General features: G+C 41.9%; 3 protein-coding genes across 3 annotated transcripts; 1 reads left to right on the top strand and 2 right to left on the bottom strand.

The window, feature by feature from the left end:
* Window positions 1-274: 274 nt before the first annotated feature.
* mrpl21 (mitochondrial ribosomal protein L21) lies at window positions 275-989 on the top strand (the record flags this gene model as incomplete). The annotated part of the gene is made up of 1 exon (XM_083909537.1): window positions 275-989. One exon carries the CDS (start codon window positions 275-277, stop codon window positions 854-856), a length of 582 nt encoding a protein of 193 aa, XP_083765663.1. The 3' UTR covers window positions 857-989.
* A 1439-nt stretch (window positions 990-2428) lies between these two features.
* cUnh6orf120 (chromosome Un C6orf120 homolog) lies at window positions 2429-6558 on the bottom strand. The gene is made up of 2 exons (XM_083909090.1): window positions 6485-6558; window positions 2429-4593 (listed from the first exon to the last, which is right to left on the bottom strand). The coding sequence occupies exon 2, from the start codon at window positions 4543-4545 to the stop codon at window positions 3997-3999; it is 549 nt and encodes a 182-aa protein (XP_083765216.1). The 5' UTR covers window positions 4546-4593; window positions 6485-6558; the 3' UTR covers window positions 2429-3996.
* A 1372-nt stretch (window positions 6559-7930) lies between these two features.
* npepps (aminopeptidase puromycin sensitive) lies at window positions 7931-24055 on the bottom strand. The gene is made up of 23 exons (XM_083909703.1): window positions 23737-24055; window positions 20934-21018; window positions 19627-19704; window positions 19424-19545; window positions 17824-17931; window positions 17286-17486; window positions 17079-17175; window positions 16921-16954; window positions 16487-16601; window positions 16221-16385; window positions 15338-15442; window positions 15180-15240; window positions 14972-15081; window positions 14413-14476; window positions 14185-14324; window positions 12345-12479; window positions 11999-12218; window positions 11117-11259; window positions 10861-10917; window positions 10662-10769; window positions 10296-10451; window positions 10125-10172; window positions 7931-9326 (listed from the first exon to the last, which is right to left on the bottom strand). Exons 1-23 carry the CDS (start codon window positions 23857-23859, stop codon window positions 9180-9182), a joined length of 2622 nt encoding a protein of 873 aa, XP_083765829.1. The 5' UTR covers window positions 23860-24055; the 3' UTR covers window positions 7931-9179.
* Window positions 24056-24624: the final 569 nt, after the last annotated feature.

Genomic DNA, 24624 nt, shown 5'->3' on the forward strand with positions numbered 1-24624 from the left:
CCAAAAGGAAAAACCAGAGGAAGAAAAAGTGGCAGCACTTATTTTTATTATTATTATTATTATTATTATTATTACACTTATTTATTTATTTATTATTATTTTTAATTATTATCTATTTTCTCCTTACAAAAAAAATGAGAATGTGAGTCTATCCAATCCAGTCCCTTTACACACTCCTGTACAGTAGGTGGCGGTATACGCAAACAAAAGCGCTAACCCGCCTTTAATAAGAAAGAAGAAGAAAAAGAAAAAGTGGCAGCACTTCCGGTAAAAGATGGCGGCGCTCACACTGTGGAGGACGTGCAGCTTTGTGTCATCCAGAACCCCGCTCCTGTTCTCCGCTGCTGTCCGACCGCACAGCTCGTTGAGCGGGGACCTGGTTCCCCGGACCTCGCTGTCCAGGCCTCCGTGGCCGCAGCACACGAGCATGGACCCGCAGGAGCAGGAGGCGGAGCGGGGCCGACACGCCGCCCTGGTAAACACCGTGAACCAGCGGATCCAGCAGCAGGACGTCGGGCGGCTCTTCGCCGTGGTGCACTTCGCCGGGCGTCAGTGGAAGGTCACCGGCGAGGACCTGATCCTGATCGAGAACCACATCGACGCCGAGTGCGGGGAGCGGATCCGCATGGAGAAGGTGCTGCTGGTCGGGGCCGAGGACTTCACGTTGATCGGGAGGCCCGTGCTGGGGAAGGAGCTGGTCCGGGTCGAGGCCACGGTGCTCGAAAAGACCGAGTCCTGGCCCAAAATCCACATGCAGTTCTGGAGGAGACACCGGTTCCAGCGCAAGAAGATCATCGTGCAGCCGCAGACGGTTCTGAGGGTCAACAGCATCGAAGTGGCCCCGAGGCTGAGCTGATGATGATGAGGAGGAGGATGAAGATGACGATGAAGATTCTGTTTGTTTTGTTCTGACTGAGCAGAAAGATGTAAAAAGGCTGTTTTTCTCTAAATATAATAGAACCAGGACTATTGTAAATAAACGACATACTGGCGGAAATGTGTTTAAATATTTGTGTTTTTGACAAGTAAACTCTTTTTAAAAAAAAAATATATATATATATAAAGGGATATTTTAGGGTTTCTTTTTCAAAGCACTGGCTCTCATCCTCTTCTTTTAGCCTTAAAAATGTAAGATTCATTGTTAAAAGATGATATCGAACTACCCAAGAGCTAAATATGTATTGGACAAAAATAGAAAAGCAAGGCTGCATTATCATTATTTATAAACCTGAAGATGCTTTGATATATAAAATATAATCTTATGTCTAAAACATGCACAAATTGATGATAAAACCACAATAAGCTGATTTATTTCAGAGGCAGGAACTTTAAACTTCTTACAAAACTGAAACAATTACTCATAATTATTATTAAAAATGTATGTTTCTTGTTCACCCGATTATTTTACTATTTTTCTGATCTTTTGGGCTTTTTCAGTCTTCTTGTTGGACAACAATAAGACAAATAGTTTAAATAGTTGCAGCGTGACAAAGTACAATATTGTACAAATTGTGGATCTTAATGACTTCTCTGTAATGTGTCTGCCTGTAATTCAGTCATTTTTGCTGATTTAAATACTAAAAACTATACAAAAAAACACCTAAAAAAAGAGCTGAAGATACATTGTTTTTTTCCATCCCTCTGACATGAGAATATAAAATAATTCAATATTAACAAATCAATAAGATTTCATTCTTCATTTTTGGCATGGCTTTAATTGCCCAGCAGGTGGCAGTGTTTCCTCGTCTTGTATAAAGTCTATGTTACCAGAAAGTGACTTTTGTTTCCATACCAAAGTCATTTTCTGATATGAACAATATAAATAAAAGTACACGTGTGAATATGAGACATTTCAACAGTTTACAGTGGAGGGCAGCATTGCGCCTCCTGCTGGAGATTATCATTATAATGAGACGAGAAATCCATCGTACAGATGTATATTCATTCATACGTGTTCACTCGAAACAAATGGCAGAAAATAGTATTTAATTTCTTCTAAAAGAACAAACAACATAATAGATGTAATATTGGCACAAAGGTCACGAACGAGTGGAACCATTTAAAAAGTGATTATTGAGTATTTCTGGTATTTGTGCAGAAAATAAGTCGTCGTACTTTAAAGCAAATTAACTTCAAGACTTTTTCAATGACCAATTCTACAGTAAACAACAAAAATCTGCCAAATACACATTAGTTAGGGACAACTTTTTTGAGATTTTCATTTACAAAAAAAACAATCCCAAAGGCAACTTCCTGTGCTAACATTTTCAAGAGAGATATAATACATTTAATACTAATTAAGGCCTTGGTGTGAGACTTATGAATTCAATGCCTATTAGATTAACAAATATTAGATTAACAAAAGGTCAACATCATCAATCTCGACAGAAAAGAATCACGAGACAGGAGACGGAGACGTTTGTGTAAAACTGCTTTTATTTTGAAAACCTGACTGAATGACTGTGGAGCAGGGAAGCTGCTCAGCTGAAGGCACTGCTGAACATTTCTGCTCAGTGGTCAACAATAACTCCACTCTCAACATCGGAGGAGATGTTTTTTGGTTGTTTTTGTTGTTGTTGTTGTTTCTTAAAAATCAGGAGGAGCTTTTCAAAACAGGTTTAACACAAACATGAACGATCAAACCAAACGGGGAACGCTGAACTCCAGGAAAACGACAAACGAGAAAGAGTCGAGGTTCTCCGTGTTCTGCAGGAACGGAACATCTCGTCACTGTATTGCTTAAGATTCAAACCTGTGTGACGCTGAGGAGGAGGAGGAAGATGGTGATAATGAGAAGAAGAGTTTCTCACTGGTTCAGGCACAGAAAAGCACCTGAAAGCAACAAAAGACTTGTTCTAACTGCTTGGCTTTTACTCCATCAGACACCAGGATGATCCGTCTTCAGGACCCAGAACGTCCTCATCACTGAGGTCTGCTGCTAAGCTAACACGCTGCTACATCCCCACACTTTTCTTAACGTCGCTCGTCATTAGGACTCGTCACATATCGAGATCAATAACCGCAAAATGAATGCCAAACTCCAAACATAAATATCTTATTTTAACGCCTCTGCTACATTTTAAATGAGAAATGAATAAATGATGCGTTAACTGTCCTCGCTTTTAACTTTTAGAGAGCAAATGAAAAGTATTTGAGAAGCCATTTTAGTTTTGGGGGAAATGAAGTTCAAATCTCAGGTGATGGTTAAAGGCGCCATATGTAAGAATGTGGCCAAATACGGTTACTACACTCAAATTCAAAATACCGAGGTCTTTTTAGGTTTCGTTTTTTGACACAACTGGCAACCCGTAGTGGCTCAACAGCTGAGACTCTACCGACTGCAATGATTGGCAGACGGCGGTAGGTGGCGCCACATGACGCCAAAACATGATTTCAAAACATAAACATGATTTGCAGTCTGCAAAATATTTTTTTTAATGCAAATATTTTGTCTGTACTGTTGTTGTTGGTGAGTTCAGTTTGTTATATGAACATTATTCCTGAGTCTCTGTGACATATTAGGAGGATTTTATGGCCAGTTGATTTAGATTTATTACATAGTTCACCTTTAAATAGTCGACAGATTTAGATTCTATGAAAAATTCCTCATTCAGTGAGAACGATGTACAACCTGATTAGTTCTGAAAAGATCTGTGTGGACCGTGATATTTTGCGAATAATAATAATAATAATAATAATAATAATAATAATAATAATGAATGATTTCCCTCTTGGTTTTCTTTGATTTTATCTGCAGTCTGACAACAAACTGTACAGAGCGACTCTCAGGCCACGAGTTAAACACCAACCTCAACACGAAGCATCATTTTCTCTGCTGATTCTATCACTTTGTGTTTGGTCACAAACACTAAGAGCCGTTTTAAATCCTCCTCACTGGAGGCTGCTGCGACGTTTACTCTTCCTCACAGGAAGAAAGGAAAAAAAACTCGGCTCATGGCTGAGTGAGACTGTTCCCTCTGTCACAGCAGCACGTCATCAAATCAGAATCTCGAGTATGATCTTCATGAGTCCGATCAGAATCGTCCACAGGATGGAGTCCTCCTTCTCCTCTGCTGCCTGAGGGGACGGCTTTTGCTTACGTCCTCCTTCTGAAGGGAACAAGTCCGCGTCGAAGGGGTTCTGAGGCACCAACGGATCGTAAAACACCCGCATTTCAAACTCGCTCTTTTTGTGAGACGGGTGGCCGTAGATGCCGATGCCCACGGGCCTCACAAAGTCGTCGGGCACCACCACGACGTCCAGGCCGCACGTGATGGACTGCAGCCTGTAGGTGTCGAAGCTCGGCTGCAGGGTTTTGTCGGAGACGTAGAGGTCGGCGTCTCCCTTGAGGCTCTGCATGTGCAGGATGATCCTGCCATCGTGGTTGAGCCGCAGATAGCTGTAGTTTCCTCCTCCGATGTGGCCCTGAACCACGTGGAGGAGAACCCAGTCTTCAGGGACGCCGTCCACCTCCGAGGTGCTCAGGAAGCTTCTGGCCTGGGACAGCAGGAGGACAAAGACCAGGACGCTGCAGCTCAGCATCATGATGAAGGCATGTGTCAGTCAGAACCCGCCTGGATGCCTCCAGACAGCCTGGAGAACGAGGACCAGTCACAGGTGAAACTTCAACAAGGATTAGATCATGATATCATTACACTACTAACGATTATTTTCGTAATCGATTAATCTGTCAATTATTTTCTCGATTAATTGATGAATCAAAGCTGGAAATGACGATGTTCTTGAACGTCTTCTTTTGTCCACAAACCAAAATGATTCACTTTTATCGATTTCTTTGTTATTTGGAGCAAACGAAGAAAAAATTCACATTTAAGAAGCTGAAACAATCAGAAATCTTGTTTTAATCATGAAAAAAGCTTCAAACCGATGATCGATTATCAAAATAGCTGGCGATTAATTTAGTAATCGATTAATAATCGATCAACCGTTTCAGCTCTACATTACACCTCGACTCGTAAGCGCCGTTAACATCCACCAAAGTCATTTTCTGGTGAGGTGTGTGTACTTTTACTCATTAAAATGCATTTCTACTCACCAGATCTTAACCTGAACTCAACTTTTGACATCACCCACAAACATCTGAACTAGAGCTCAAGTTACAAATCCTTTTGCACCACTTATACCACCTAGCGAGGAGAAATAGTATCTGAAACCCGTAGAAGCAGATTTGAGCACTTGTATCAATTGACTTGTAGTTGTGTACCTGTAACAAGGATTTGTGTAACTGTAATAAAGATTTGTGTACCTGTAACAAGGATTTGTGTACCTGTAACAAGGACTTGTGTACCTGTAATAAAGATTTGTGTACCTGTAGCCCTATTTCGTGTTAACAAGGTATAAAAAATATTTACAACTTCAACTTTACGGTTTACAAATGCACAAATATTGTGCATGTTCTCAGATTATGAAACACAGGTGTACGAATGTGTTTTTCACCAACTGCACCGCAACTATTGGAGCAAAAGTGTCGAGTGCATGACTGCTGGAATTTTTGATGCACAGGATAGGATTTGTGTACCTGTAACAAGGATTTGTGTTAACAAGGTATAAAAAAAAATGTACAACTTCAACTTAACGGTTACACATTTGTGACTTTAGTGTGCGCATGTGAAATCTGCAGTTACATGTGCTCGTGACTTTTGCACCAAATATACCTTCATAAAAACAAGATTACCGGTTGTTTTAGATTCTTAAATGTGAATATTTTCTTTGTTTCTTTGCTCCACATGAACAAAGAAATCATTAAAAGCTGAATCACTTTGGTTTGTGAACAAAAACGAAGACTTTTGAGAACATCATCATTTCCAGCTTTGACAAAAAACTGATCAACATTTTCTGACATTTTATGGACCAAACGATTCATGATCAGATTTATCGATTAAGAAAATAATCGTTAGTTGCAGCTCTAATCAAAAGGTATAAATGACACTGCAGCTTTAAACACCTCCACAGGTCAAAGGTCAGAGTTCAGCTCCACAGGTGAATCTGACCTTTGACACGAACATGTTTACGTAACTTTCACAAGTTCTTTCAAACTACTGCACCTTCACTAGCTTCGCTTTTCTTTGACACTTTTAACTGCGTGTGCTAAACTTGACGCTAAAACTCCATTTACTTACTATTATTATCTTTTACCAGCTATTTAAACATGAGGCGCCTCCTTTAATAACCTGCTGTTTCTGAGTTCCACGGTTTAAACTGTGCTAACTAACGACCTCTTAACAGACACAGAAAAACAAAGTGTTATTTAAAGAATGTTTTCGTTTGAAAACGTTACGTTTAAACGGTGTTAGCGAACACACAAGTCTGCCGTTAGCCCGAGCTAAGCGCTAGCTAGCTTGTAGATTAGCATTTAATCTCACTGACACTTTGAGCTTTTGCCAAACTGTGACATTAAACCTTTATATTTAGCGAGTTGACGGCTCCGTAAACGTGTTTAAACGATATATTTAAATCTACTTACTCTGCTCTTATTCTCCGGTGATCAGCATCTTCCTACAGAAGCAGACATTAGAAACCTGCACGAACTAGTTCTTCGACATTCTTCTTCTTCTGCTGGCCTTTATCGGTGGTTAGCGAACAGCGTGAAAGCGCATTACCGCCACCTGCTGGACTGGAGTTTAGACCAGAAAATCAGATTATGAGACAATAAATGGATTAAAAGCAAAAAAATTATTGAAAGTATAATATATAAAATAAGACATAGACAGCTTTATATTATATTTATATATTGTGTCGTTTTAAATCAGCACTGTTGTTTCATATTTGTGATTTATCCTCATTCTTCTGAACTTTCCACACACGTGACAGCATTTCCTCCTGTGACACAGTAATACTTTCATTATGAATCAAAGTTTATGATGATTTTCATTTCCTAAACGACTTGTTCCTTCTTTCGATGACCTCTCGACAGTTCTTATGTCACCGTGCACTTCCTGTTTCTTTAAAGTGTCGTTCCTTCTGTTGTCTGGATTGTACGTCTTTATAATTCTGTTATTTATTTGTATTATCTATCATCTGCACTTTAAGTGGTTCTGCACACGTCCTTTAATTTCTATCGAGTGATTCTCATACGTTTACTTTGGTACAACTTTTTAAAATTTAAAACCATTTAAAACCTCACAGCATTTTGAAACTTGTTGAAATCTTTATTTTATCTGATAAAGTTGAAGATTGTTAACGTTCTCTGGAGGGAAAGTTTTTTGCAAAACCTTTGTTTTAATCTCATTAGTTTTTTATTTATATGAATTAATTCAGTTTATTGTATTTATACAAACTCCTTATTTGAAATCAAATGTTGGAATAAAAAGTGAAAAAGAAATTACTTTTTCAACAGTTTACAACATTTAACTTCCATTTATCGCTGATGAAAAGTCACAAACTTTCCCTAAATGACTTCAGACTTTTATGGTTTCCATTCTTATCTTTTATTTATCTCATTTATTCCCTCTCGTTTCTCCGCAGTCGGCTCATAAATGTATGAAATGACCCATAAACCATGACTTTCCCAATATTAGATTTAGCATTTTAATTTGAGACTTTTAGTAGCGCTTTCTTTATACCAAACATTTATTGAGCTCGTACTCTTCCTCTAACTTGGAAAGACTTTTTTTAAATTTATCATCATCATCGCGTGGATATTTCACGTTTGCTGCGGCGTTTAAAAACGGTCAAAGCGTCGCCCAAAGCAGGAAGAGTTGATGTTTTGCGTCTCCTCGTCAGTGGGAGCGTCTGCTCACAGGCAAACGTGTGAAATCAAACCAAAAATGAAATAATGAAGGCGTTTTCAGACAGGAACTCTCACTCCTCAGTCGTTAATTCATTCATTAAAAAGAAAGAAAAAAAAAATACATGTACTATTTTGTTATCATTTCTTTTTGTAATCCTTTTTTTTTTTTCTCCACAATAATGAACACCAACTGCTGTTTTAATCAAACAAAACAAAACAAAAGAAATCAAGAAAGAAAAAAAACGAGCACAAATGTTCCAGAGGGGAAGATTCTCGACAACACATCAAAACGCTCAATTTTCTAGAATAATAGATATACTCGCTCAACAAGTCTGGATCTGTCACCTACGAAAAACCAGTCCACCACTTTTAAGGCTTTCCAAGTTCAAACGGCGCCACCCAGAGTCAGTTCGTCACCAACCGTCAGCTTCATGAGGAGGTGAATATACGATTATCTCAACATTTAAATAAATCACTGCATCTGATGTTTTATAAAAACACGTGCTTTTAAATCCATCCGACCGAGGGCAGCAGAGAGAGAGAGAGAGAGAGGCTTTAAATACACTCGTCGAGGACTCTCTCTCGTGAGGGCGGGAGGTGGGCGGGGTCAACGGGGAGTTAGGAATCATTTTTAAAAGACAAAACAATCGTATTATACAGTTTATGTAGTACCATGCTAGTGCCGCTGCTGCTGCTCTTTGTCCTTAAACGTTGATTAGCCATTAAGAGTCAGTGCTGTTGGAAACTACAACATAAACTACGCTTATTATTATCATTGTTATTATTATTATTATTATTATGTTTATTATTAAGCCCAGGTGCTTTCTGCTCTCACCCAATCATAACGTCTGACAGAGAAGGCGGTGGATGAGAGTGCTGAGAGGGGGGGGGGGGGCGGGGGAGAGGAAACCAAAGAAAAGAAAACCAAAAGGAAAGAGAAAAACAGGTGGACGTAAACAAATCAGCAAATGTAGAAAATACACGTCATGCATTTAAAATGAGCAACAGTGGGGAGAGGAGGCGAGAGGGAGGTTCACAGTTTTCTCAGCTGAGAGGCGGAAGTGTATGTGTGCGTGTGGGTGCATATACAGGCCAGGGTCACGGCGTTTAATCACATGACCCGTGGACAACACGGGGGGGGGGGGGGTACGACTACATTCCTGGTCCGACTGAAATGGATACTTCCTGTTGATGTAAAAAGAGTCTCTGTGTTTCCAACACTGGTAAATTCTTGGCTTTGTCTTCATGATTTCATACGGTCTCTTTAGAGAAATGAAGCCGGCTGTTAAGTGCTGCTGCTCTGTCGTGAAAGGGGGGCGGGGCCAAGGCAGCTATGATGCTGGGAGGTCCGTGGTATAGGAGGGGAGGAGGAGGCGGGATCAGGAGGAGGAGGCTGGATCAGGAGGAGGAGGCGGGGGCAGGCGGCAGCTCAGACGGGGGGTGCTTTGCGATGCAGTAGAAACTGGTGGATGTCGTCGGCGTCGCGCTTCAGCCAGGCGGCGTTGAGGAGGATGTTCTCGCAGCACTGCTGCACCGTACGCTCGGCCGAGGGCGCCGGGTGACTGTCGAAGAAGCTCTGCAGGGACACGAGTGTTAGCGGAGTGAAAGGATCAATGCTCTGTATTCATCGAGCAATCCAGTTTGTGTGAGATAATGTGATAATGTGATCACACAGAGGCAAACTTAAGACAAAAGTGAACATTTATTCATTCAAAACAAATAAAAACTTGAAGGCTAAAAGGCTCGCTGCCTTTTTTCTCCCAGAAGTTACAAAAATAAACTGTGCACAAATAACACAAACTGCTGTTTTGTGTGGTTTTTCAAAATGGAAATAAAAAAATAGATTTTTTTGAGTTTAAGATACTATTCAGAATCGTGGATGATTAGGATCGCGATTCGTATGTGAATCACTTTTTTACCCCCGCCTCCAATTAAAGCGCGTTAACTAGGGCACAATGCGTTTCCATGACGACTGACCGGAAAAAGATGCGCGTGACGTCATGTTTACGTGACTCCCGATTGTTAAAATGAGTCTCTAAAGTAACGCTAACCATTGGCTGCCTTTTTTCCTTTAATAAACACACCGCTCCAGTTCCACTGTAGGCTAACGCTAACGGCGCTAAAAGGAGCTAAAGCAGCTAACTGGTAAACGGTGCCTGGACTCCGGCGTCGCGGCGCGTAAACATGACGTCACGTGCGTCTTTTTCCGGTCAGTCGTCATGGAAACCTATTACCTAGTGTTAACCTACTGTGTAGCACTAGTCGCAGGTGAAGCTTTTGAGGACTCATTCTGTCTTAATTTTGCGTCATTTCAAAATGAAAAAAAACAATAATCAAATCAAAAAGTCATAATAATAATTAATAGGAATCTCACCTTCACTTCAGTGGCCATTTTGTCGATGGCAAACCCGTCGACTGTGAGCTGCAAAGACGAGCAAACGGGATCAAACCATACACCAATAATAATAAACATAAACCCCAGCACAGAGAGTGAAGTGATAGAGCTTACAGAAACGAAGTGTGAATCAGACTTTCATTGATTTACCTTTACGAGCCGTGATATGAGGAAACCGCCCTGGTAACGGCTGTAAAGTTGCTCCCAGTTTTCCTTGACAAACTTCCACGCAGCTTTCCGGCCTTGTTTACTACTTCCAGCCACGCCCCCGATCACTGACACGGTGTCCTGGGGACGAACCTCTTCCTGTCGGGGGGTCAGAGGAGAAAGATCAACGGATCGCCTCTGATCTCAAACATGCACTCACTACAACATAGTAAGACAGTAGAGTAATGTTATTTTCTACAGAAAGCAGAGCCTCTCTCCGTCTCTTTAACACTCTTTAAATAAACGACCTTTGTCTCCCTCCTTCCTGCTGATAAACAAACCCTATGGTCACACTGAGGTCAAATGTACCGAGAGGGCGAAGCTGAGGACTTTCTGGATGAGGTCTGGGGCCGAGATGGCGCCGAGCACTCGCTCGATACGATTCTTCTCCTCCATCATGTCGGCTTGTTTGTGGAGCTAAAGGAGCGAAGGCGAAGGAAAATTCAGAGATGAGTGAATCTAATCAACGATGACTTGGATTAAAGTGAAACGTCAGCTGCGGTTTCACCTTGAGCATGGTGTCCAGCGTGGCGCTGTCTCCGTGTTTCAGCACCGTTAAATACACCTGGGGAAAACATTAACCCAGGTCTCAACACTGAATCACTTTAAAAAAGATGAAACCTGTGGACGACTATGAAAACAAACAATTAGGTGTATATTAAAGGGTTACCCTAACCCTTTAATATACACCTAATTGTTTGTTTTCATAGTTTTCATGTTCAAATAGATATATTTAATATTTTATATTAAATATATCTATTTACCGGGCTCCTGAGGTCAGCAGGCAGGACCGGCTTTCCCTCCACATGATCCTTAAATCTCCGCCTGGCCTCCTCCAGAGTGGGTTTGTGTCCGGCCTTCCCGAGCTTCCCCAGAACCAGACTCCTCAACAAAACATCCAGGTGACCTGCAGAACATAAACGCCACACTCAACTTACTCTATTTGCCATTTCATTTTCTAGGGTTCACGTTTGGCTCACAGTCAGGATAAACTAGGCCTACGCTGTCGGGGGCAGACAGCAAGGGGTATATCCGCGAACCTGTCCAATCCTCAACTTTCCGATATACCCAAAGTATAAGCACTCGCACCTGCCATTAACTGTTTTAATGAATTATTAATAAATTCAACAAAATAACTGTTAAATATTATGATATAATGCTGACTACACTTTATACATGTTCAAAGTACCCACATAAACTCGATATCTCCATCAGTCTGGAAGATATAGCCAAAAATGTGTTTTTAGCATAATAAATTAATTTGCTAATTTATAATAAAGCTACAAAGATAGGGATAATTCTCAGGTGGTATGTGATGCCCATGCACAATTTGAAGCCAATACCTGCAATACTTTGGAAGATACAGGCGAAAATATGTTTTTTTATATCATTAATTAATTAATTAATTAACTAATTAATAATAATGGTAGACAGCTCAACATCAAAAGGGATCATCTACAGGTGGTATGTGACCCATAAAAAAAATAAGAACATTTAATGTCAAACGCCTTTCCAGTTATCTCGTTAACGGCTAAAATCTGCGGACGACGGCGTGGACGCGCGAGACCGATTCCATAAAATCCGCGCGCATTTCTCGCGGATATGGCGACTTCTTTTATCCACGTCGACGTTCTCGTCCTCCTCACCTTCTCCAGGTCTGCTGTCCCACGCGAGCTTGAGGCCGATGGGGGTGAAGAGGTCCCGGATGAACTCGAGGATGTCCTCGTGGAAGTCGGTGTGGGTCAGCAGCGAGGACAACACTCCCAGGTTACAGCTGAGGTCGCTCCACACGGTGTAGTTCGGCTCGTTGACGAACGCTTCCATCAGCTTCAGCACCTCCACCGTGCTGATCATCCCCGCACGAGACTGCAAGGAACACGATAACAATGACATGTTCTCAATAATCCTGTTCCCTTATATTCACACGAACTTGCTCTCTGCAGCCTGACGACGTGACTTGACTGTGTGTGTGTGTGCGTCTTCCAGCCTCACCAGAGAGAAGAGGTCGTTCTGCAGGCCGAGTCGGTCGACAGGCTGCAGACTGAGGTCTCTGACGCCCGGCAGCAGACTCTCCAGCATGGACGAGCTGTACTGAATGCGGTAGAAGCCAACAGTGCCTGGGTTGATCTGTAAACAGCAGCAACGACACAACTGGGTCAGACTGTGGGAACAATGCACTTACAGCAGAATGACTTCACAGACTCTGTGCTTTCATCCAGACTCGCTAATGCTAATGCTAATGCTCAACGGCTTAATTAAAGCTCACATAGAGTGGTCCTGTTGCACATATATGTTAGTTATGGAGGTTTTCTTACATACATTAACTTGTTTTTATGCTCAAAAACCTCCTAGTTGCTGTAAACGAGCCGATAGAAATCCTCTTTTCTGACGCTGTTTCTCAGCCGTGAGATTTCAGACATAAATCTCACCCCCTGAAGACAGACTGTGTTGTGATTGGCCTGTCAGCGTAGAGCCTTCCCAACTGTCTTGTGATTGGCCAGTACCCGGAAGTGACATATTCGGCACACCCGCTCTCAGAAGCACAGCTCCCCCCTCTGGAACGGTGGATGCACTGCTCCTCATTATCAAAACATTGTTTTAACAGTGTTTAAAAATAGCTTCTTCACGACTCCCCGCCTCAGTCCCTTTGACGACCTTTGACGACCTTTGACCCGGAGTCAGACCCAGAGTCAGAAGACACTGTCGCTCGTGAAACACCTCCACAACGGACGTTATTCTTCTTCGGTTCAACGTACGCAACAGGATGTGCCCGGACTAGTGCCCGGAGCAGGAGGATCTGCTGTTCAGGAGAACCGCTGTTTACGTAACCGGACCGGGTTTTTTCAGAGATCTCGCTGAGCCTGAGATTACAATAAAACACAGGGTTCTCAGCAGTGACTGAACTGTTTGATTAGAACCTTCAGGGCTTCGTAAACAAGGTAATGACGCAGATACACACACAAATGTGGGTGATTTATCTCTGGACTTTTAACTGGACAAACATCAGGACACAGAGAACCTCTGTCCCCGTTTGGGCTTCATGAACAGAAACGTACGACAGTTCTGGGCTGCACACAGTGGTCGGGAGCCTCACACTTATTAAGAAGTGAAATGGATCCAAGGCAGTATTTATAGATGTGCATCAGCTGCGTGAGGCACAATCAAATCTCAAGCCTTTGCACCGTTACACCTCAGATCATGTTTCTGTTCAGGCACCAAAGTCGTCGACAGCTCGGCTCGTTTCCGAGTTCTTCCCACAAGAGTTTGAACAAGTCTGTTCATGAAGACAAGAGGCAACAGACGGCTTTCACATACGCTGAGAGGGAAGTAGACGACATTACGGACACAGTCAGACCTCTGTGGAAATCACCTTTTGAACCAAAACTTTGTCCATTTGAATAAATAAAAAGCCAAGAGCTGTGAGGTACTTGGAGATTCCCACCACTAAGAAGCAAAGTGGGTGAATCTGACAAACAGGAAGTCCACTCAACAACAAAAGGAGGCGTCTTCCTTTAAGTCTCCAGTTCAGCTGGAACCACAGTCTCATAGTCACATTCATGTTACAGGGCAGCGTGCTGGAAAGCAGCCAGTGTCCTGTTAGCCAATAATAAACTCCTCCTTCATTCAAAATAAGAGTTAAATTTTGACCAGAAATCAGTTACTGTCCAAGTGTAAAGTTCAACATATTTCTTTGTTCAAGGCCTTTCCTTACATCTGTGAGAACCACACTCAGAGATCAGAGAACATTAAGAAATTAAGAACCAATACATTTTTATCAATCGATAAAAGAAGAGATTAATATACAGGTCACTAAAGCTAATCTTAAACTCACCTTGATCCACTGCTCTGGAGCGACGCTGCTCACAGTGACCGTCACCTCGGGTCCGTCCAGCAGAACCTCGAGCTTGGAGCACGTTGGGTCCTCGCTGGTGCAAATACTGACGGGGATCATCCAGCTGGGACATTCCTCACCTGTCCAACACATGAGTTTCATTTTCAGATAAACACCATTTACCAACGTGCACTTCTGTATTTCTGTATCGGACAGGAAAACACTGACCGTTGTGTGGTCCACTGGCACAGAACTTCTTCTGAGATAACTTGACGACGCGGTCCTCACCTTGCTGTAAATAACACCGTGGTCAGTGCGAGTGTGAGAAAACAAACGGAATCAGACTCCAATAACAGCTCAGTGATTGTTTGCTTTCACTAAGCAGTTCCAGTTTCAGCCTATACTTTTCCCCCAGACTCTTAAAAATAGGACGTAATATACTTGATTATAAAAAGTCATATATAATATATTTAAAAAAAGACTAAAAAGGTTGTTTTTTTAACAGCAATTACCACAGGGTAATGTTTTAGCTTTCTTCACACACTGTAGATCTGGCAGAAGTGATGAAATATACCAGGGTCATTGAATGCATCTCGTACGCGGCTCCCATTTGGTCAACACGATGTCATGCCTTTCACATTCACAGTGACCTTGAACTCTGACCACAAAACTTTACTCAGAGAATATAATCTGGATGGTGCCCAAACATAAATCTGACCGATCAAATCTGCAAAATGAATATTTAACATTCAACACACAGTAATGTTGTTGTTCCTTTTCAGCTCACCTGTTCCTGCTCCACCACAATAATGGGAAAGCCCATCTGCTTGGTCCACGAGCTCATCACCGCAGCAATTGGTTTCCCACTGGCCTGTTCCAGACAGTCCCATAGGTCCTCTGTGGAAGACACTCACAAATCAGCAAAAACAACAACAACAACAAGAACTATGTAAATATTTGCTTCTCCTGGACAGAAACATTAAGACCATTCTTACCCGTCGATGCATTCTTATGTTGGAACTTCAAAAGATACGTGTGCATTCCTTTCCTAAAGTCCTACAAAGAAAGGAAAAAGAGGTGAACGTTCAAGGGCAAAGTTTGAAAGAAGAAGAAGAAAACGTCTTCATCCGACGACGAGTTCGAGACAACCAACCTCATCTCCTATGTAGTTGTGCAACATGCGGATCACAGATGCTCCTTTGCTGTAGGAGATGGCGTCGAAGATTTCGTCGACCTCCGACGGATGTCCCACGTTCACCTGGAACACGACACCAAGATTATGTCGAGCAGAAAATACTTCATCGTGTAGCCAATCTACACACGCAATCAGAAATAACACTTCAATTCTTTAGTCTACGTCAATGTTTCCCAACCCTGGTCCTCAGGGAACTCTGCCCTGCCATGTTTTAGATGTCACCCTGCTCCAAAAACACCTGATTTAAATAACCCTCATCATCAAGCTCTGCAGAAGCCTGATAACCAACTTCTGTCAATTTTTTTCCAAATGTTTCAACTTTTGTAAAAAAATAATAAAAAAAAGTTGCAAATTTCGTAAAAAAAATTCCCCAAAATTTTTATTTTTCTACTTTTGTGAAAAAAAAAATATATATGTACATATATAATAACAGTATTATATTTTTTTCTAAAAAATTAATGTTTCAACTTTTGTCTTCTTAAAAAAAACTTTTTGTAAAATCAATAAATAAATAATAATAATACATTTGATTTTTTTTTTTTTTCATAAAAATGAATGTTTCAACTTTTGTTAAAAAAAAAAAAAAAATGTTTATGTTTCATCGGATTCAGGTGTGTTGGAGCAGGGCAACATCTAAAACATGGCAGGGCAGTGTTCCGCGAGGACCAGGGTTTGGAAACACTGGTCTACGTCTACCAGCAGAGCGATCGTGAGCACAATCCTAACACACTACACGAGTCAGCAGCTTCCAGATTTACGACGTGAATCTCTGCAGGAACTCTCTGATGATGAAGAACCTCCGACTGTGCAAAGCAGCATTTACACCTCTGTGAAGGATCACCTCTATGGGATGGCTGCTGTCCAGCGCGTCCAGGTCCAGAGCGCGGGTGTAGTCGGCCGAGACGAACTGAGTCCAGATGTCGTACTCTGGGAAGCAGTGATCCACGCACAGATACTCGATCCAGGATGCAAAGCCCTCGTTGAGCCACAGATGGGTCCACCACTCCTGTGAACATGCACACGTGCTTTCAGGTTCTTTTTAAAATCAGTACCGTCCGAGGTGTAGGTGTCGGCGTGTGAAGGTTGTTTTCAGTAACGCAGGTTTACCATGGTGACTAAGTTTCCAAACCACTGGTGAGCAAGTTCGTGTCCAACGACCAGCGCCACCCACTGTCTGGAGGAAGAGCAGGAGTTCTTCGGGTCGATGAGCAGCGCCGTCTCCCTGGAAAAGCACAGAAGGCGTCTGAAGGTCAAAACATCGTCGAAGCAGCAGCACATTCTCCCTCCATCAGATGTTCAGAGGTCGTTAAGAAAACCTCCACTGAGTGTCGCCTGCTGCTGCTGCTGCCGTCTGCTAATCACCCGACAGGTGGCAACATCTTTAATAAACCGTGAAGCAATTCAAAAAAAACACCACAGCTGCTGTTTCTGTGATTCCGGAAGAAACTTTTTTGATAAAGAAAAACTAGAGTTTATGACAAAATTTGAAAAGTGTTTGATGGTGAAAATATAAAAAAAAGGTGAATTAAAATATAAATTACCTGTAGGTAACGAGGCCCCAGTTTTCCATGGCACCTGTACAAGACAGAGCAAAGCAAAATGTGTCTATAGGCGTCTCAGGTCAACACAGTTTGAACGTGAACTTAAAATCCCACGTTCAATATTGAAGTTTGACGTGAATGCGTTCACGACAACTCACCAGCAGCAAAGTCAGCAATAGCTATGAGATCAATTTTAGGCAATGGATAAGGAACACTGAAATAGTCTTTGTAGAAAGGTAGGGTCTTGGTTGCAACCTGGGAAAATAAATGAAATGAGACATTATTAAAGATCCACCAACCTGTGTGTTCTTTTATCGTTTGTCTTTTCTTAATGATGAATTATCTGATTTTAAAGGTGAGCTCACCTCCAGCGCAAATTTGCCTTGCTCCGACTTCCCCACAGGCGTGTAGACGCGTACCGTGACGCCGTCTGACGACTGGCTCTCCACAAAGTCGTATTCGCCGATGACGAAAGCTACAAGGTACGTGGACATGATGGGCGTGGTGGCGAACTTCATTTCCACGAGGTTTTCGTCCTCTGGATATGGCTTTCGGTCGATGACATTCTGATGACGGGGGAAAGAAAACGGTCGAGTTTTACGGACATGGTAAAAAGACAAGATCTGTGATCCTGTGGAGAGCATGAATCTGAACAAGGCAGACGTTATGGAAAAGCCTTCAGCAATCCTGGAAGTAAAGTAGAATATTGTAGTTCCATAGTGTCAACACAGACGACGCAGACCTGCTCATTCACTATGGTCTTGGAGACGTCATTTCAGAAAAACCCAGATTTAGCATCATCATTCAAACAGCTCAATGAACCGCGTTACCCTGAGGGGACACGGGAACAGTCTGAAGCAGACGGTGCATTCTTCAGTTTCTCAGTGGAAGCAAAGAACTCACCATATTTGACAAAGCTACTCGGTCCTTAGGAACGACCAGGGCGATGTCAAAGGTGGCTTTGATAGCTGGCTCGTCCCAACAGGGGAAAGCTCTGCGAGCATCCGTGGCCTGGAGAGAGAGAGAGAGAGAGAGGGGACATGGTGGGTTCAATCCAGAGTCTTTCTGCAAGTCATCATCACATTTCCCTGGTCCTGTCTGATTGAGGTTTGTAATGGCAAAATCAAGTTCTTTGTCTCAGAGCTCGAGCCTTTCCTAACACAAGACACCAGGTGCTTTTGTGTCTTCAAATTAGGACGTCTCGACTCAACTTGTACCAAACTACAACATCCTGCAGGATATCTCTGTGGGAGTCAGTCCCGATACCTGCAGTAGACAAAAGCGGTGTGAATGCACGGCCTGGAGGGGCAGACCCCTGCAACAGACAAAGGGATCCGAGAGGGCTGGTCCTCGGGTATAAATGTCTCGCCATGCTGTGGGTCTTTTCTTCAGCTATGAACACTCGTGTGTGGACTGACCTTTTCTTTGCAAAGAATATAAAACCTTGTCGGCCGGCAGACGTCTCTATTTCATTCAGAGCTGCAACTAACGATTATTTTCGTAATCGATTAATCTGTCGATTATTTTCTCGATTAATCGGTTGGTCCATAAAATGTCAGAAAATTAAAAAAAAAAGTTGATCAGTGTTCGTCAAACCTGGAAATGACGATGTTCTTGAACGTCTTGTTTTGTCCACAAACCAAAATGATTCAGTTTTAATGATATCTTTGTTTATGTGGAGCAAAGAAACGAAGAAAATATTCACATTTAAGAAGCTGGAACAATCAGAAATCTGGTTTTAATCATGAAAAAAGCTTCAAACCAATTATCGATTATCAAAATAGTTTTTATCAAAACGATTTATTATATGAATCGGCAACTATTTCGATAATCGATTCATCTTTTAATCGTTTCAGCTCTAATTTCATTCTTCACCAGCAGCGGAGAATTTCCACCACAGGTTGTTTTTTATTGAAGTTAAGATACATATTGAACATTAAAAGGTAAATTAACTATTAGCAGTTGTGTATTTCTACCATCAGTTTCAGGAATTGGAAAAAGAAGACAGACCTGGCTTATGTGGGTGGGTAAAGTAATAGCTGGGTTTATGACCTGGCAAGCTAATCTAGTCCAAGCGATATACAAATTACACATTTTTATACGCAAAACACAGACACCAGTCGGACAGAATGATGCAACTTAAGGGAAAACGTTCTTGCATAGATTTTCTTCATCTCTTTTTTAAAATTTGAATCACTCACCAACCAACCACCACAAAGGGCAAAAACGAAAGTGATATTATTGTTACGCTGACTCACTCTTGCCATAAAGCTCTCTTCGGTCATGTTCTGTGGCGTGAAAGAATCATAAAAAAATCTGACCTCAACAAAACTACCCTCCGACACACAGACGGATCCACTTTGACTTTCCCAGAAATGCACAGAGCAGCATTATAAACATAACATGCATTCATAGAAACGACACTATGACGCATTGACACATCTTTTCTACGAACACAAGGGTCACGTGAAGAACACGCGTTGCCCTGCAGCCGTCAACTCACCTCAAACTGCGTGACGGCAGCATAGCGGACGTCTCCAGCTGCGGTTGTGTATTTACTTCTGTAGAAGCCTTTCATTTTATCGTTCAGCTCCCCGACAAAGTCAACCTTCAGCATACCTGAGCCTGAGGGGGCGCGTCGAAGAGAAACATGTACCGTTATTCTTTAGCAGCAGTAACAGTTGACCATTATAGAGCCTTCCTTACCTTTCTGAAGAGATCTAGGAAAGCACAGGGTCACTTTCTCGTCCTCGTTTTGATAGTTGAATCCTGTCGCATTGATTTCTGCAGAGAGTGGAGGAAAGTGAATGGCAGAGCAAGACTCTTTGCTCTGGATGATTATCCATTAAGATTATTTTTAATGCAAACAGAGACGTGGTCAAGAGATGCAATACGTTATTGTCAGAGCAAAAACGTGACAAATGCACCTGATCACTAACACGCACAGTTTAGACCAGGGGTCTGCAACCTTTAGAATAAAAAGAGCCATTTTTGTCCACTCTCCACCCAAATAAAATTAATTTGAAGATAAAAATCATATATTTACCACATATATACTATATTTAAAGCACTACAGTTTGATACCCAACCTCTAAAATGTATAAAAACGACTTTGAAATCAAATGTTATGTAGTTTATGTCTGGGAAAATCTGCCTGGACTAAGTACACGGATCTCAAGATGGACAGGACATCTCCATGTACACAAAATATCAAAAACACTTTTTATTTATGCCTTTAACTTGACAAAAAGTGTGAAAAACATGAAAAGTTATTACTTCAAAGCGAGTAGGAGCCACTACAGAGGGGCTGATGAGCCACATGAGGCTCTAGAGTCGCAGGTTGCAGACCCCTGGTGTAGACAAAGAGGGTGACTGGACTGGAACGTCACATCATTAATACACGTTATATAACTTTGTTATGTCTGTCTTTGTTTTCTCATTATTTTCTTTAAATAAACTGCATGAACTTCAATAATCTTTAGTTTATGTGCTCCTCACAATGAGGGGCCGACTCAACCTTTTCGGGTGCCTCATTGAGTGTGGCCGAATTAAACCCTGGATCACTTCATCCCTGGTGTGAACTCTATCCACGCCTTTCACTGGAAGTGTAGTATTTACAACTCCAGCCTCGAGTGCTCTTATCTACAGTTAGGAGAAGGGAGAGCTGGGAGGAGAGCCACTGATTAGACAGAAATGAGAAGGGCACACGCATCCAGGAGGACCTGAAGGATGGACACCATTTAACAGCATTGGTACTCTGTTCTGACTACATGTGGTTCTCCTTCCGGTTCTGTCAAATCCTCATTGTGGAATGCCACCTGAACAATAACTGACCTATATTTCTGATCACGTGACCTTTGTTTACAATTTATAGGGAGCTTGAAATTTGCTTTTGTGAACGTGACTCGAAGCAGCTATAAAATTAAACGACATGAAATTTCCTATTGTTGGGACTGTTGGGTACGAACGCACCCTCAGCAAACTCAGTAATCCAGATAAAGCGTGATCCTCACCTTCTCCTCCCTGTGGTACAAAGGAAGCCTTGATGATGTCCATGTCGGCGCAGTTCATCACAATCTGATTTGTGGCTTGTGTGACCTGCAAATGTTGACATTAAACAGCTCCGTTACACTCAGACAGTCTCCTCTGTGATACTTTCATCTCAGTCACTGTCAGGGAAAGATTAGGTTTCAATCAAGTCGCTGAATGTTTCCATGACACCGACAACAGGACTTGACACTGAGGATGTGAAGAAGCCAGATTTTAACTTATGACGGTAAATCTAAACTGACGCTTGTTTGACGCAACAGATTTTAGAAAACACTCAAACCAATTCATGGATTAGCAAAATAGTTTAATCAATTCATTTTGTAATTGATTATCTGCTGCAGCCCGAGATGTTTGCAGTAAAATAGTTCACATTCTGCAACACTAACATTAGCGCATAATGAATCTTTTATATACCGTGGAATGGCCCCAGGACAGAGAGCCTCCATCCCAAAATATTACAGTTTAACCATCTGGAGATGAGACAACAACCGCAGGTATGTTGATTTACTTCGCTTTGTTTTCGTAGTCATTTAAACCAACCCCAGCTTTAAACACTCTACTTCTACTTATTATATAATGTACAGCTGATATCGCCAGGTAATGAGGAAACCGACCAATCAACTAATCTGTGAAGTCATGGGCATGCATTCCACAGGCTGTTTAAACAACAGTTTATCTTTAACTCATGCCGGGCTGATATGGAGCCATCATGCAAATGACACCAGCGTGTCACTTCTTAGACAGGGAAGTTTTAACATGTACAAATACTGTCTACTCTTTACTGTACTAGGTACAACAACCAAGTACAAAATGCACTGCAATGATGTGGTACTGAATAGTTAACTGTGTGATTATTATTTGGTTCGTCTTGTATAACTGTGCGAGTGTTGGCTAAATAACAAACCTCTATCTGTGTTAACCAACGATACCATCATTTAGCCCAACTATGATCCAAACACATCCTTGACATGAAAATACTGTACAAGTGGTGTTATACACTGCATTTATTTCATCTATCAATAAGGTAACAATAACCTATTTTTAAGCATGCGGATTCAGACGTGCGAGATTACTTGCGAGGATGTTTGGATGCATAAACTGCCAATTTATGCATTTTAATGCATCATTATAGATCTACAGGTACCAAAAAATAACATATAAGCCAGGGGAATAAATACTATGCCACTAACAACACATTTGTGTTGATGCGTTTACCACCTAGCCACAGCCAGCCATTTTAAAAACATAACATTCCAACTGTGTCATAAATATTATGCTACCATAAACAAGAAGTATACAGCTCAAAGCAAGATGTCATTACAAGGCTGTTGAAGCGCTTTATTCACAGTTAGCGTGTGCTTTGTGGCGCATTCATATGATCTGAGGGGTTTTAAATGTAGAATTTGTTGTGCTTTAAAGGTGCCATATGTAAGAATGTGGCCAAAAACAGTTACTACATTCAAATTCAAAACACTGAGGTCTTTGAGGTTTCGTTTTCTGTCTTAACTGGCAACCCGTGGTTGCTCGGCAGCTGAGACTCTACTGACTGTAATGATCGGTGGACGGCGGCAGGTGGCGCCACATGACGTCAAAACATAAACATGATTTGCAGTCTACAAAAAATATTTTTTTAATGCAAATATTTTGTCTGTACTGTTGTTGTTGGTGAGTTCAGTTTGTTATATGAACATTATTCCTGAGTCTCTGTGACATATTAAGAGGATTTTATGATTTATTACATAATGCACCTTTAAAGGCGCCATATGTAAGAATGTGGCCACAAACAGTTACTACACTCAAATTCAAAATACAGAGGTCTTTTAGGTTTCGTTTTCTGACGTAACTGGCAACCCGTGGTTGCTCGGCAGCTGAGACTCTACTGACTGCAATGATAGGTAGATGGCGGTAGGAAACATGATTTCAAAACATAAACATGATTTGCAGTCTGCAAAAGACTTTTTAATGCAAATATTTTGTCTGTATTGTTGTTGGTGAGTTCAGTTTGTTATATGAACATTTTTCCTGAGTCTCTGTGACATATTAGGAGGATTTTATGGCCAGTTGCTTTAGATTTATTACATTATGCGCCTTTAAAATTAAACTCAATATCTGCATAAATACCAATATTGGAATACAGATCACCGTGTGTGATTCCGTGTAACTGTTTAACTCCAAATGTTCAGCATAAACCGTTTAAAAGTTGGAGACAGTGGACACATTGGGTGTCCCTAATAAACTGGCGTAGACCGTGGTTGAACCGACTGACGGTGGGAGGGGGCGACATGATGTTGCCATGATTTTGCAAACACTACAGAGCCTTGCTAGCGGCTACAGCTAACAGCTAGCAGCTAAAGTGGTGATGGGAGGTCAGGAGACAGTAGCTACAGTGATGTGTGCGTGTTAAAGGGGGCTCGCGCGGCTCCGTGGGCAACATTAAAGCGCACTGACACGCGCGGCTAGCATGCTAACGTACACGGGTCGAGACAGTTGGCTAAGCTAACATGAGAAGGCAAGTCTGCTGGTTGTGTAAATGTGAACGGGGACTAAAGCACCGCATTTTGCGACTAGTTTCACCAACAGTCAGCCGTCATTAGCTCTCCGGTCCTGGGTACAACACTCGACCAGCAAGTAACCACCAGCTAACGGGGGGGGGGGGGAAGCACCCACCCTGGAAAAGGCTCGGTGAACACCGCAATTAGCCGGCTACTGCTAACGTTAGCTGGTCCGATTACATAAGAAGAAGACACAAACCCAACCGCAGCGTACCTCCACCAGTGCCTCCAGCCTGCCCTCGAAAGTGAAGTCGATCAAGTCGGGCTTCAGCCATAAGCCGTAGTTGACGGGATAAACGTCAGTCGGTAGCCGTACGAAGGGCCTCCTTTCGGGCATGGTTGCTGTGTTTTTGTCCGGCTGCGCTGACGAGCACGGTGTTGCGATGTCTGCGTGACAGTTTGTCGCGGAGCGGGGGCTTTATCGGGCAGCGGAGCGGGCCTCGGCAGCAGTGAGGGCGGACGGCAGGTGGTGTGTGACTCCGTGTGTGTGTTCAAACCAAACCGTCTTTAGCTACTCCTCTCTCCTCTCTCACCCCGCACACACATACGCACGCACGCGCACACTCCGAGCTACGTCGGTGCGCGTGCGCGCGCACACACACACACACACACACACACAGCTATACTTCATAGGACAATGCACTTTCTTTCATATAGACAACCATAACCAGTTAATATCTAACACTAACTTTAACCCAACTACAATTCAAAGCCCTAAACTTAAACTTCCTCTTTCTCATTATTTATTATTTTAATTTGTAATCAAGAGTTGTGATAGATAGATAGATAGATAGATAGATAGATAGATAGATAGATAGATAGATAGATAGATAGATAGATAGATAGATAGATAGATAGATAGATAGATAGATAGATAGATAGATAGATAGATAGATTCCTATATGGAGGACGAAACTTGACATATCAATAAATAAATACATGAACAAATAAATAAATGCATAAATACATCAATAAATGCATAAATAAATGCATTATATTTATTTCTACATTTCTGTTCATCTACATTTATTTACACCTCTTTGTTTATTTATGCTTTTATTGATGTATTTATTGATGTATTTATTTATTTATCCATTTATTC

This window comes from Microchirus variegatus (genome assembly GCF_963457635.1).
Source record: "Microchirus variegatus genome assembly, chromosome: 23".
Classification (NCBI taxonomy): Eukaryota; Metazoa; Chordata; class Actinopteri; order Pleuronectiformes; family Soleidae; genus Microchirus; species Microchirus variegatus.